At 41.2% G+C, this 12,848-nt stretch overlaps 6 protein-coding genes across 6 annotated transcripts; 4 read left to right on the forward strand and 2 right to left on the reverse strand.

Annotated features, from left to right (window-relative positions):
• Positions 1 to 78: 78 nt before the first annotated feature.
• On the reverse strand, positions 79 to 1,620 carry UTP15 (snoRNA-binding rRNA-processing protein UTP15; the record flags this gene model as incomplete). The annotated part of the gene is made up of 1 exon (XM_037288455.1): positions 79 to 1,620. The coding sequence occupies one exon, from the start codon at positions 1,618 to 1,620 to the stop codon at positions 79 to 81; it is 1,542 nt and encodes a 513-aa protein (XP_037144350.1).
• Positions 1,621 to 2,234: 614 nt separating this feature from the next.
• On the forward strand, positions 2,235 to 4,067 carry AIP1 (Aip1p; the record flags this gene model as incomplete). The annotated part of the gene is made up of 1 exon (XM_037288456.1): positions 2,235 to 4,067. The coding sequence occupies one exon, from the start codon at positions 2,235 to 2,237 to the stop codon at positions 4,065 to 4,067; it is 1,833 nt and encodes a 610-aa protein (XP_037144351.1).
• A 245-nt stretch (positions 4,068 to 4,312) lies between these two features.
• NPL6 (Npl6p) lies at positions 4,313 to 5,668 on the forward strand (the record flags this gene model as incomplete). Its single annotated transcript, XM_037288457.1, has 1 exon — positions 4,313 to 5,668. The coding sequence occupies one exon, from the start codon at positions 4,313 to 4,315 to the stop codon at positions 5,666 to 5,668; it is 1,356 nt and encodes a 451-aa protein (XP_037144352.1).
• Positions 5,669 to 6,226: 558 nt separating this feature from the next.
• YTA12 (m-AAA protease subunit YTA12) lies at positions 6,227 to 8,722 on the forward strand (the record flags this gene model as incomplete). The annotated part of the gene is made up of 1 exon (XM_037288458.1): positions 6,227 to 8,722. The coding sequence occupies one exon, from the start codon at positions 6,227 to 6,229 to the stop codon at positions 8,720 to 8,722; it is 2,496 nt and encodes an 831-aa protein (XP_037144353.1).
• A 1,531-nt stretch (positions 8,723 to 10,253) lies between these two features.
• Positions 10,254 to 11,948, forward strand: VBA1 (Vba1p; the record flags this gene model as incomplete). The annotated part of the gene is made up of 1 exon (XM_037288459.1): positions 10,254 to 11,948. One exon carries the CDS (start codon positions 10,254 to 10,256, stop codon positions 11,946 to 11,948), a length of 1,695 nt encoding a protein of 564 aa, XP_037144354.1.
• A 38-nt stretch (positions 11,949 to 11,986) lies between these two features.
• On the reverse strand, positions 11,987 to 12,808 carry PDL32 (putative ADP-ribose 1''-phosphate phosphatase; the record flags this gene model as incomplete). The annotated part of the gene is made up of 1 exon (XM_037288460.1): positions 11,987 to 12,808. The coding sequence occupies one exon, from the start codon at positions 12,806 to 12,808 to the stop codon at positions 11,987 to 11,989; it is 822 nt and encodes a 273-aa protein (XP_037144355.1).
• Between the last annotated feature and the right edge of the window lie 40 nt (positions 12,809 to 12,848).

Consider the following 12,848-nt stretch of genomic DNA (forward strand, 5'->3'; position numbering starts at 1 on the left):
AATTGACTAGTTTGTCCCTTTCTTGTCGTATGACGATTTTATCACATTTCAAGGCTATCTCCACTACAAATATCTCAATTACGAGGTTAGAAGTTGAAGCATACCTTCGATCTTTTGTGCTTCTTTGGCCTTGTAAACTTCTTGTCTTACTTTATTTTTCATATTCAAAACCATCTCTTTTAGTATTGGTGAACTCTCTAACACTCCTCCATACAGTTCTATTACTACAGCGATCCAATCAGACACGACAGGTGCTGCTCTGACATCTTCAATGCCTTTCAGGCACCAATTTAAAAGAGGTTCTAAGGATGATTCATCTCTGTTGTAAAGCGCAACGCGGATTTTTCCACGCTTACGCAGTTCTTCTAGTACCGTCAAAGTGAGCTCTTTTGCCATTCCTGGCACAAATGCACTATCCAATGCCTCACTCCATTTAAAATGGTTAAGGTTCCTTTCGAATGCACGTACGCGACGTTGGGGCTTTGTTTTATCATTATGTATAATATGCTCTTGATCACCCTCATACGCTGATCCACGCATCATCCTTTGAAAGTTGTTACTCTTCTTGGAAACAGATAGAACAATTTGCTCTGAGTCAAAGACTTTTTCTTTCTTTTCTTTCTTCTTAGTTCTGATAGCTAAAAGACCCGACGACATTCCTGCTACTAAGTGCTTATTTCCTTGCGCATCGCTAGGTGACAGAGCACAGCTTAGCACAGCTCCTGAGAACTTCCAGCCGAATTTGACACGGTAATTATCCAATGGGTCAAAAACTTTAACGTGACCATCCAAGGAAGAGGCAATCAATGCCGAATGACTTCCTTGTTCGTAATTTTCAACATAATCAAGACAAGTGACGGTCTTATTGAAATTACCACGTTCGTAAAGCTTTTTGTTACTGGCCAAGTCCCATACCTTAAAGTTAGAGCCACCACCAGATATAATTTGAGTTGGCCCAATAGATATGACGCTTTCTACTGGATCATTATGTTTAAACATATGCACTGGGGTGGCTCCACTGGATCGCGTATCATATAATCTCAAAAACCCGTCATACGATCCTGTCACAACAAGATGTGGCGCAGAGGGTACGAAACACAGCGTGCGTACATAATCTGTAGCACCCGTTAATTCTAATTGTGGTTCATATGCGTGGGAAATATCCCAGAGTCTAGTAACTCTGTCATCACTTGCTGTCACTAAACTCTTGCTGTCCTGACTGTGAAACTTCGTAACATGTGTGGGATGTGTAGACGCATTAATAGACAGTAGAAGTACTCTGGGGTTATAACTATCATAAACGGAAACTAATCCAGTGGCATCACCTGCGCATAGAAGCTTCCCATCATTTCTGAAAGAAGCTGAATATACCACGTCTTTAAACCGAGAAAACGTTTTTATAACTTGTCTAGTTCTTGATGAAAAAATTTGGAGACGAGTGGAGGATGTTACTGCAAAATCATGTGGATGTTGAGGATTGAAAGCAATATGTGTCACGCTGTTATGCTCTTTCACTAACTGTGCCGAAGCATACTGACGCCAGTAACGCTGTTCTGGCGTAGTCTGTTGCGGTAGCACAGGTGCTCTGGATGTGACAATTCTCTGTCTATTAGATGACATGTTGTGATTGCAGACCTCGAGTCAGATAATATGAATATTTAGTCAATTCGTCCGTGCTATTCAATCACTCATACACACAAGTTTGATCAGATGCGATGAGCTACTATGATAAAAATTTTCCATATCGCCATGTACGTTTACTCGTAAATATAAATGAAACTGAGAGTTGTTATGGAAGCATTCCTGTAGAGAGTATTGTGGGGGTATCAAATAAGCTTGTATGACTAAACTAATAGTCTCACGCCATTATTCGTATTAATACGCTTTGCAGCTCCCAGTATCTTTGCTCTATTCATGCCTGATCACATCTTCTTTGCACTATTTAACCTGAGGTGCTAGCAAGAATAAATCTAGCGACTAGCAGCTTGATAAATGCGAACTTGGGCTTAACATAATTCAAATATGTGTTGGTCAATTTATACCACTTATCGTTATCATTAGAGATCATTAGAAAGATGTTGTATTATTATCTAGAAATATTGTGGTGTGTAGGTGGAATTGTCTTCTTGGAAAGTTGACAGTATCGAAATATATAAACTAGTAGCTTTTATTGCAAAGGGGCAGTGTTTACTATTGAGAAGTGTTGCAAACAACGACTAAGGGTGCACTTCGCAATGCCGTCCATTCAATTTGATTCTGTAATACCGCCACAACCGGCTACCCAGAGAAATTTCACGACACACCTGTCGTATGACGAAGCTAGCAATGCAATTGCGTATCCATGTGGCAAATCTGCATTTGTTCGATTTTTTGATGAAGATGAAATTGCGATCCAGTTTACGGGCCACGGAACTGCGAGTGTTACCGTGGTAAGGTTCTCTCCAATCAAGGGCTCCCAATATATCTGTTCAGGTGACGATTCAGGTAAGGTGATTGTATGGGGATATGCACGTGATGAAAAGTCTAAATCTATTCAAACTACAATCAAATCCGAATTTCAGGTCCTTGCCGGGCCTATCACCGATATTTCTTGGGATTTTGAAGGGCGCAGGCTTTGTGTTGTCGGCGAAGGACGTGACAAGTTTGGTGCCTTCATATCTTGGGATTCCGGAAATACGCTGGGTGAAATATCGGGCCACTCTCAGAGAATCAATGCCTGCCACTTCAAACAATCGAGACCCATGAGGGCTATCACAGTGGGCGATGATGGCGCAGTTGTTTTTTATCAGGGACCACCTTTCAAGTTTATTACTAGTGATCGTGTGCACCATGATCAAGGTAAGTTCGTCAGGGATGTTCAATTTTCTCCTGGTAATGGTGAATATGCCATTACTGTTGGGTACGACCGAAAAATTGTTTGCTTTGATGGCAAGACGGGTGAGTTTGTGAAGTATGTTGAAGATAAGAAAAATGGTGAAGAAATTGGCGGCGGCATTTTTGCACTTTCCTGGATTGACGGTGACAGGTTTGTTACAGCAAGTGCTGATGGCTGCATCAGAGTTTGGGCGGTTAAAAGTTCAAAAATTGTCCAAAAGTGGCAATTCTCTGGCAAAAGCTTAGAAAATCAGCAGGTAGGCGTCGTAGCAATTAAAAATGACCAAATCGTCTCGCTTTCGTTGGATGGAACCTTGAATTTTTTCAGGATTGGTGAAAGTTCCATAGTGAAAACTATAAAAGGTCACAATAAAGGAATCACGGCACTGACAGTGAGCCCTCTACTTAGCGGCTCTTATGACGGGAGAATAATGGACTGGAGTACTAATCCGGAGACAATGCATAATGATCACTCCAATCTCATTGTCGCTATCGATAACAGCATGCCACCCAAATATGCAAGTGTTTCTTGGGATGATACTTTAAAGATTTCCGGAATTCCCAAATATGAATTCAAAGGTCAACCAAAAGTAAGTTCGTCTGCCAATGACAGTGGAATTATGGCTGCCGTGACCGATAAAGATGTTTTGATGATATTAGACTCTTACAAGGGAGAAATTCTGCATGAAATAAGTTTGACTGAACCAGCATCAGCTGTCGGGATTACAGGAGATGTAGTCGCTGTTGGTCTCGCACAATCTTATAATATACAAGTTTTCAGAGCATCTGACCTGTCTGTCAGCTACACGCTGAGTACACCACTTCGTGCTAATGCGTCATGCATTTCCATTTCCCCTTCCAAAAAGTATTTAGCTGCCGGGGACGTAATGGGTAAGATTCTACTCTACGACTTGGAGACCAAGAATGTCACCACTTCCAGATGGGCTTTCCATACAAGCAGAATCAATGCCATCTCATGGAGACCAAGTGATACAGATGTAGAAGATCTAGTTGCGACGGCCTCCTTAGATACCAATATTTTCATTTATTCTGTCAAAAGACCTATGAGAACAATCAAATATTTGAACGCCCATAAGGATGGGGTTACTGCTGTGCTATGGGACACTTCAGCTTCTTTAGTAACAGCTGGGTCCGATTCCTGTATCAAAAAGTGGTCTGTTGATTTTGAATAGTCGTAAAGAACCGTTTATAGAGTTTTTTAATTAGATTAGTCTCAATAACTTATTGAACCGAAGGCCGCTGCTTTCATGTACTTGATTTAGCTTCCTCGTTTATAGTGACTAGCTGAAATATTCATAGATCGCAGCGTTTGTTGAACATCTAAATCTGTAAATAAGTAGCCCTATCATAACCTACATATGGAAACTCTAGTGGAAATAGACGAGTTCAATATTTACTACGCTAACGAATTTTCTCGATGAATTCCGAACTCGAGGATGGAAATGAAAGCTCAGACACTGGTAGTAGAGGCGCAAGCAGAAGCAGAAAGAGAGCCTCGAGAGCAAGTAGTGCAAGACCGCAGTACCAGTTAGATATGGAGGACGTGGATGTACAAAGAAATGAGGAGGACGATGAAGAGTATCACGATGAGGACGAGGACCTTGGTGATGATAGGCAGGCAGGGGACGATGACGTGGAGGAAGTAGTGGTACCATCAGTTTCAAGACGGGGAAGGCCCTCTAAAAGAAGAAGAGGAGATATCACAGACGATAATAAGTCAGAAACTGAAGACTCGAGAAGCGGATCTGCCGTGCCGCCTGGAATGTTTGCAAAAAGACCTCACCATGCTTTCCCCGTAGATTCGTCCGGAGCACCATTATCTGTTATCAATGAAGAATACGATCTCCCTGATGATCCAGAGGGAGAAACCAAAATCACTGAAGATGGCGACCTTTTAGGAAACAGACAGTTCTTAGTTCGCTCATTTACTGTGAAAGACAAGGGTCAGAGGAAGTATATGTTATCCACAGAACCTGCAAGAGCTGTGGGATTTAGAGATTCCTACCTTTTTTTTCAATATCACCCAAATTTATACAAATTTATCTTATCACAGGACCAGAAGAATGAGTTAATTGATCGTGGTGTCTTGCCGTACTCCTATAGAAGTAGACAAATTGCGTTGGTTACCGCTAGAAGTGTTTTCAAGGAGTTTGGCGCCAAAATAATTGCTAACGGAAGGAATATTACAGACGACTATTATGCAACGAGGCTGAGAGAAGAAGGGCGTGTCGTGGAAGGAACATACGTCAAAGATCAATCTAAAAGGGGTAGCGTTAGAGGCTCAACCGGACTAGAATTTGCTAGCACAAACTCGATAAATCCTGCCAAGAACGCAGTTGAATTTTTTGTTAGGAGAAATCAAAATCAGGTTAGTAGTGGGACAGGTGTAGATCCCTCAAGCAAAATGACAGCTACAAATTGGCTTTATCAACATGCGGCGGCATGCAGCAGGTTGAACAGCGATATGTATTATGACAGGGTACGCGTTTTATTAATAGAGCGACAAGGACTCAGAGATCCGTATACTAATACGTTACATATACCAGGTTCTACACAATCCTCCAGGGTCGTAGCACGGTATAGAAAACCATCGAACAAGCAAGAATTGGCAAATGACCATTGTATAACATACGAGACGGTGATAGAGGATCAAGATTTGACTAGAAATAAAACCGGTTTGCTAGATGTTCCGAGAGAGCTCTTTGACGATATTGTAAGCGACGATGTGAGAGAAGCCATATTAGAGCAACAGACTTTTGAAAAGGCGATTTAAAGAGATCCAAGGTCAATTGCGTTGTAGGTTCACAGTCATTATAGTTGTATCATTAAAAAAATGAATCAATACGTACAATCAATGCAAATTCCTAATAGTTTGGGCGCTTTATAAGGAAAATGAACAACAGAAGCGGAATTGCGTAACTGCTCGCAAATATTAGGTGTTTTGCTGACAGAACAATAAGTAATGCTTCTTTTTATTATGTACTACACCACCTTAAATATGCATCAATTACTTTTAAAACTAACGCTCACATTTCACGAGCAGGGAATATCCCAAAAATGATAGGGCGGTAATAGGTACTTGCCACTGATAGATCCACTTGTAATGAAGTGATTGAATTCATATTCATTATAGAGAAAAGAGTTAAGTTAAGACAGAAGTTCAATCGTGGGTGGATTTCGTCGCGTCAATTGTATGTTAAATTTTTGAAAGCCGTAATTTCTATGCATTTTGCAATATTGAAAAATATTGAAATTGAACATAATATTGGCGTTGGTAGTATATTGAACATTTAAACTGACAAAGAAAGCCAGATAATACGTTATAAATTAGATGTTAGGTATTTCACGGCCATACGCAAGGATAATAGCCAGGAAGTGGGTACACTCAAGAGCAGGTAGAGCTTTGGTGACCTCACATATAAGTCCATTGACTTACAACAGACAAATTCACACCTACTCTCCACTACTGCTAAAGCAAAACGATCACGATAACGACAGTCGGGACAAGGGCTCCAGAGACAATGATCAAAAGAAAAAAGATGCTGATGCTTCATCAGAGGACCTTGAAGCAATTGAAAAGGAAGTAATGAGATTTTTGAAGGAGGCCAAGAAAGGTACAAATGAAGATCTAGAGAGGCAGAAGAAGAATTTAGATGAAAAAATTAAACGATTGCAAGGGACAGTAGCAAGGCAGCAAGCTAGGTTGGATAAGGATGACAAATTGGTCGGAGAAAGTAAATCAGGTGCCACAAACAAGAATGAGGACCCATTCAATTTTCATTCAAGACAGGCGGAAGAAATGCATAAAAGAATTAATGACCAGAAGAAGAAAGAATCCGAAGACCTTAAGAAATCTTTAAACGATCCAAATGCATCGATGTCCAATAATATTGGATTTGTACAGGTAGGTTTGATATCGCTTTTACTCTCGTTTCTGCTTAATGTTTTCGCAGAAGCAGAAGAGCAACGTGAGATAACGTGGCAAGAATTCCGCGCTAAACTACTAGCAAAGGGCTATGTATCCAAGCTCATCGTTGTCAACAAATCATTTGTTAAAGTATTGCTAAATGATACGGGCAAGAATCAGCCAGAGAATAATGGACATGATTATTATTTCTTTACCATTGGCACAGTAGAAAGTTTTGAACGTAAATTACTGAAAGCTCAGGATGAATTAAAAATCGAAAGTGATTTTAGGATTCCCGTGGTGTATGTTCAAGAGGGAAATTGGGCTCGAGCAATGTTTCAGATCTTACCAACTGCTCTGATGATCGCCGGTATAGTCTGGTTAACACGAAGATCTGCATCCGCTGCTAACGGTGGTAGAGGAGGAATATTCGGTATGGGAAAGTCCAAAGCGAAACAGTTCAACACAGAGACTGCCGTTAAGGTCAATTTCAAAGATGTAGCTGGATGCGATGAAGCTAAAGAAGAAATTATGGAGTTTGTTAGCTTTTTGAAAGAGCCCTCAAGATATGAGAAAATGGGTGCAAAAATTCCAAGGGGTGCGATTCTGTCTGGACCTCCAGGTACTGGTAAAACTCTGTTAGCTAAGGCGACTGCAGGTGAAGCAGGTGTCCCCTTTTATTTTGTGTCAGGATCAGAATTTGTTGAGATGTTTGTCGGTGTCGGTGCCTCGAGGGTCCGTGATCTATTCAAAACTGCTAGAGAAAATGCACCATCTATCGTTTTCATCGATGAAATAGATGCAATTGGTAAGGCAAGGCAGAAAGGGAATTTTTCTGGTGCAAACGATGAAAGAGAAAACACATTAAATCAATTATTGGTTGAAATGGATGGTTTTACTCCGGCAGATCATGTTGTTGTTCTCGCAGGTACGAATAGACCTGATATCCTGGATAAAGCCCTATTGAGGCCAGGGAGATTTGATAGGCACGTGAATATTGATAAGCCAGAATTAACGGGTCGTCAAGCAATCTTTGAAGTCCACTTGCACAAAATTAAACTAGCAGGCAACATTTTTGACCTAAAAAATAGATTAGCCGCATTAACTCCTGGATTTTCTGGCGCTGATATTGCTAATGTATGTAATGAAGCTGCGTTAATCGCTGCAAGAAATGATTCGCACTCAGTAAAATTGGAGCATTTTGAACAAGCAATTGAGAGAGTTATTGGAGGCGTAGAAAGAAAATCCAAAGTGCTATCTCCAGAAGAAAAGCGTGTCGTTGCATACCATGAAGCGGGACATGCTGTATGCGGGTGGTTTTTGAAATATGCGGATCCATTGTTAAAGGTAAGTATTATCCCTCGTGGTCAAGGCGCCCTCGGTTATGCGCAATATCTGCCAGGTGACTTGTATTTACTATCGGAACAACAGCTAAATGATAGAATGACTATGTCTCTTGGAGGCAGGATCTCGGAAGAATTGCACTTCAGTAGTGTTACTAGTGGAGGTTCAGACGATTTCAAAAAAGTGACCAGGATGGCAACTGCTATGGTTACCGAGCTTGGAATGAGTCCCAAGATAGGATGGATTAACTATCAAAAAAAGGATGAAAACGACTTAACAAAACCGTTTTCCGAAGAAACTGGGAATATAATCGACAGTGAAGTTCACAGAATTGTACGGGAGTGTCACGCGAGATGCACTACTCTGCTGAAAGAAAATGCCGATGCCGTTGAAAGGATAGCTCAATTACTTTTGAAAAAAGAAGTTCTTACTAGGGAGGACATGATTTCTCTTCTTGGCAAACGTCCATTCCCGGAAAGAAACGATGCATTTGACAAATACTTGAATGAGAGTGAGACGGACAGAATCAAGAAAAGCGAGCACCATAAAGATGATGCAACAAACGTAGAGCCATAAGAATCGTAGATAATATCCCAATTGTTATATATATATATATAAGAAGGCTCTAAAAGCATGTAAATATTTAGTAAACCTTATCAGTGGGAGTATTTGTCCATCTGCATGGCAGGATCTCTTCTTCGCACATCATGAAACTCTAAGAAGCTGTTTTAGACATATTCGAGTCTGTCGGACAGTTTTATAGACAACTATGACTGCATCTCGGCCCCCTTCATTTATTTTTCGTTGGAAATAAGCCTTTAAGCTGAGGAAGGAAAACGGACCCCAGATAAAAACTATTCAACGCAAAATTTAGAGCTTTGAAAGAGAATTTTAATCGAGTATCTCTGCAAGAGACCATTGGTGATAAAATGTTAGGTTGATTGAACCAGCCAAAACCAGGATATCCTGACACCAACAGAAAGGAGCTAAAGTATCAAGAGCCACAGTCAAAATATATTCTCGAAATAGCTGTATAAGTTTACCTTTTTATCAAACCGAATATAGAAAACACCTTAAACATCACAAAGACAAATCCCTGGAGCTGCAGAACGGTCCTTCTTTTACACTCAGATACAATTTATCTTATCCATTATGTCTTGGTTTTCTTTTTTTGCCGCCGGCGAAAAATACAAAACTCAGCGGCTATTTTATATTACTGTTTTATACGATTGAGAGGTACAAATGAGGCAGAAGATCATTCAGGTCACCAACCCTCAAGCAACCTACCAAGGAGGTAGTACTTATGATTCTATGGAGATATAAATGACCAGAACAGATAAATACACTGTGAGATATTTCGGCACCTCGATATTATTGAGATGATTATTATCTTGCTCCCACCTGAAAAGTAGCGGATTATATAAAGGGTTACAATAGTTTCCCAGGTCCGTGGCCTTATTCGAAGTATAAAAATCAAATATAAACACCCTAGCTGCTATAAGGAAGAAATAGCACCAGTGTATAAGAATTCAAAGCATCATGAAGGATTCAGAAAGAAAATACCATTGCAATGTGTCTAACACATTTGATAAGTCAAGGTTTGATGAGAATTCAATTTTAAGTATGGCATTATATTTGAATATAAAGTGGATTCTCTAGGTGCCATAAGAAGATAATTTAAGGTGGAACAAGTTGGTAGATAAGTGCTCCATCATATAGCACTTAATTGGCGGAATGAGAAAATAATGCCAAGTATGCCATGCCAAAGAGCTTTTAAAGATAACACCACAGTAAAACTCGGGAACGAAAATCTTAAGGAGCTAAAAGGACTATACATTCAATACGCTCTTACCGGGTTATTCGTATAATGCCTACTACAGTCAGTGCTCGGGTATATGTCTTGCTGGTTTGCTTATCTAGGCTTCGGCGGATTGCGAAATATGAAAAATGAAAAATACACTTATCTTTCCAACAACATTGACTCTTGTCTTTGGAAGTCACCAGCTATACCATTCAATAATATTTACCTACTGAAAGTTTTGGTAATCCTTCTACATTGCCCGTGAATCTTGCATTACTAATATTATAGTACTAGTGAACGACTGCTATGGAACCTCTTGATGAGACATCGTACTTATTGCCTAGAGAAGCAACAGAGGACCACAATGAATTGGAAGAGGTGTACCACCGTCACAATCTTTCAATACCAAAGGGCCCTATATTAATTTCCCTCTGGCTGGGAAGTTTCATCAGCTCATTAGATGGTACAGTTGTTGCCAATATAATGAATAGGGTGGCAGAAGAGTTCTCTGAATCCGATAAGAAACAATGGATGGCAACCAGTTTCCTTCTGACAAACACAGCATTTCAACCTCTCTATGGTAAGCTATCTGATGTGACAGGGAGAAGATTTGCTCTATTAACAGCATATTTTTTCTTCAGCATCGGATGTGTTTTTACTTGTTTTGCGCAGAATGTTACACAATTTTCAATTGCAAGAGCTATTTGCGGTATTGGTGGCGGTGGTATGAATGCATGTAGTAGTATCATTGTCAGTGATATATGCTCAGCGCAGGAACGTGGTATTTATCAAGGCTACGCAAACATTGTCTTTGGTTTGGGACAAATGTTAGGTGGTCCATTAGGAGGATTGTTTATTGGCACAATCGGATGGAGAGCGATATTCGCTATTCAAGTGCCAATCATCATCCTATGTACCATTATCGCTTTATTTAAGCTCGACATCAAGTTGGTTCACGTACCGGTTGGATCTAAAAGATTCAGTGCCGAAAATTTGGCAAGAATTGACATTTTTGGCTCTCTATCATTGACGGCAACCATCTGTGGATTGATTTTCCTTTGTTCTACTGATCTGAACAAACTCATTCTAACGGTGATCACATTGTTGAGTTTTTTTCTGTTTATGTGGATTGAACTGTACTACGCCAAGGAAAGAATTTTACCAATAGAGTTATTGAAGGGCTCTTTTGGCCTCTGCTCCATTGCGACACTTGCTTCCTCTTTTATCATCTTTGGGGACCTTTTCAGATCTCCAATATATTTACAATTGATCCATAATATCGGCGTAACTAAGAGCGGTCTGTATATGGTTTTCCCATCGATTTCCGTCGCAGCTGGTTCATTAGTTACGGGGGCAGTACTGAGGAGAACCAAGATGAATTTAGCGACCTGTTCGTATCTCATTGCCTCTGCAGGCATTTGTTTGCAATTAATAGGGTTGGTGATCAACTCAGTCCTGACAAGCATCGTTACTCCTGACTCTACAAGTACAAATATTTCACCGTTTCTTGATGAACTCGTCTCGTTTTCCTCCGACTCTGTCGTATGGAAAATTATTTACATCTGCGCATCTGTGTTTGTTGGCTTTGGCTACGCGTGTCTACTGGTAGCAACATTGGTGAGCATTGTTTTCTCAGTTGAGAAATCTCAGCAGGCCACCATGACCGGTATTTTCTACCTGTGGCGATCCATCGGTAATGTTCTCGGTGCTTCGTTGACTCTAGTTGTATTCGAAAACGCTTTGGGTAAAATGTTGTGGGACTACATGTTCAATAAATCCGACCACGGCGACTACACATTCAAGGAAAAGGAGTACACAAAGCTACTAAAGGATTCCAGCTATCTCAGAGATCACTTCTCCACCGCTGTGGTCGGCGGCCTACTAAAGGTTTACAAATCAGCTCTCGTGATGTCGTATGCGCCTAACATAGCTGTGGGAATTATCGGGGTGACAGCCGCGTTCATCCTAATCAGGGCTCACCGGGAAGCAAAGACACCTTAACTATGCACCTCTATACAATGCTCCTTTACGCTCCGACCCTAAACCGTGGGGCACGGCCGGTTGAAAGGAAGCAACCTATCAATGTCATCGACCTTGACGTCAAATTTGTCCAAATCTTCCCATTCTATCCCCAACAATTCACATTCTTTCATGCATTCTTTAGCCCAAAATGGCTTAAAAGGATAACCTAAAAAACACATAATCAAGACATTCTTCAACTCTTCGGATACGTCATTCTCCAATAAATAGAGCTTTAACGCAAATGCCATGCTTTTGCAACTCACCGAAGCAGGTACCCCAACGTATCCAGTGCACATGCCGGGCATGACCAGAGTCTCCACATCTTTTGGAGTGCCCGTCAGCGCGCTCCAAGTGGCGTTGAACACAGGCTCGTAGCCTGTTCGCACAGCCCTCGAAGCTTCGAATAGTGATCTGCACGGCGCGACCACCGTTGGAGTATAAACGACGTATTTGACGTTATTGCGCAAGTTACGGCTGTAGCTCGTTACGTCAATCGCTTTTACAGACCCCACGGGGCTGTAACTGCAATGCAGCGCCTCTCGTAACCACCCTTCAAAGGGCACTCCACCGAAATAGTCGCGAATACCAAGGTCGAACCCTCCGCCGAGGAACCCAAATGAGTTTCCCGGTGAAACGATGGCTATGCTGCAATTACCCACAGCCTTCGTGCCTGGCGCCCCGTTGTCTGTGTCTCGTTCTTTCTGGCCAGATTCTAGTTCTTTCATGGCCTCGCATAGCTCGCCGTGATGAATACGGGCTGAGTACGGGCTCAGGCCCTGTAAGAGTTGCCGCCAGAGTCTGCATACGGTTTCGTTGGTGTCGCACAGCACTACCTTCATAGCTGAAATATTAAATTACTTTTCGCCGCTTACCCCAACT

The sequence above is a fragment of the Zygotorulaspora mrakii genome, chromosome 4 (assembly GCF_013402915.1).
Source record: "Zygotorulaspora mrakii chromosome 4, complete sequence".
NCBI classification, from domain to species: domain Eukaryota; kingdom Fungi; phylum Ascomycota; class Saccharomycetes; order Saccharomycetales; family Saccharomycetaceae; genus Zygotorulaspora; species Zygotorulaspora mrakii.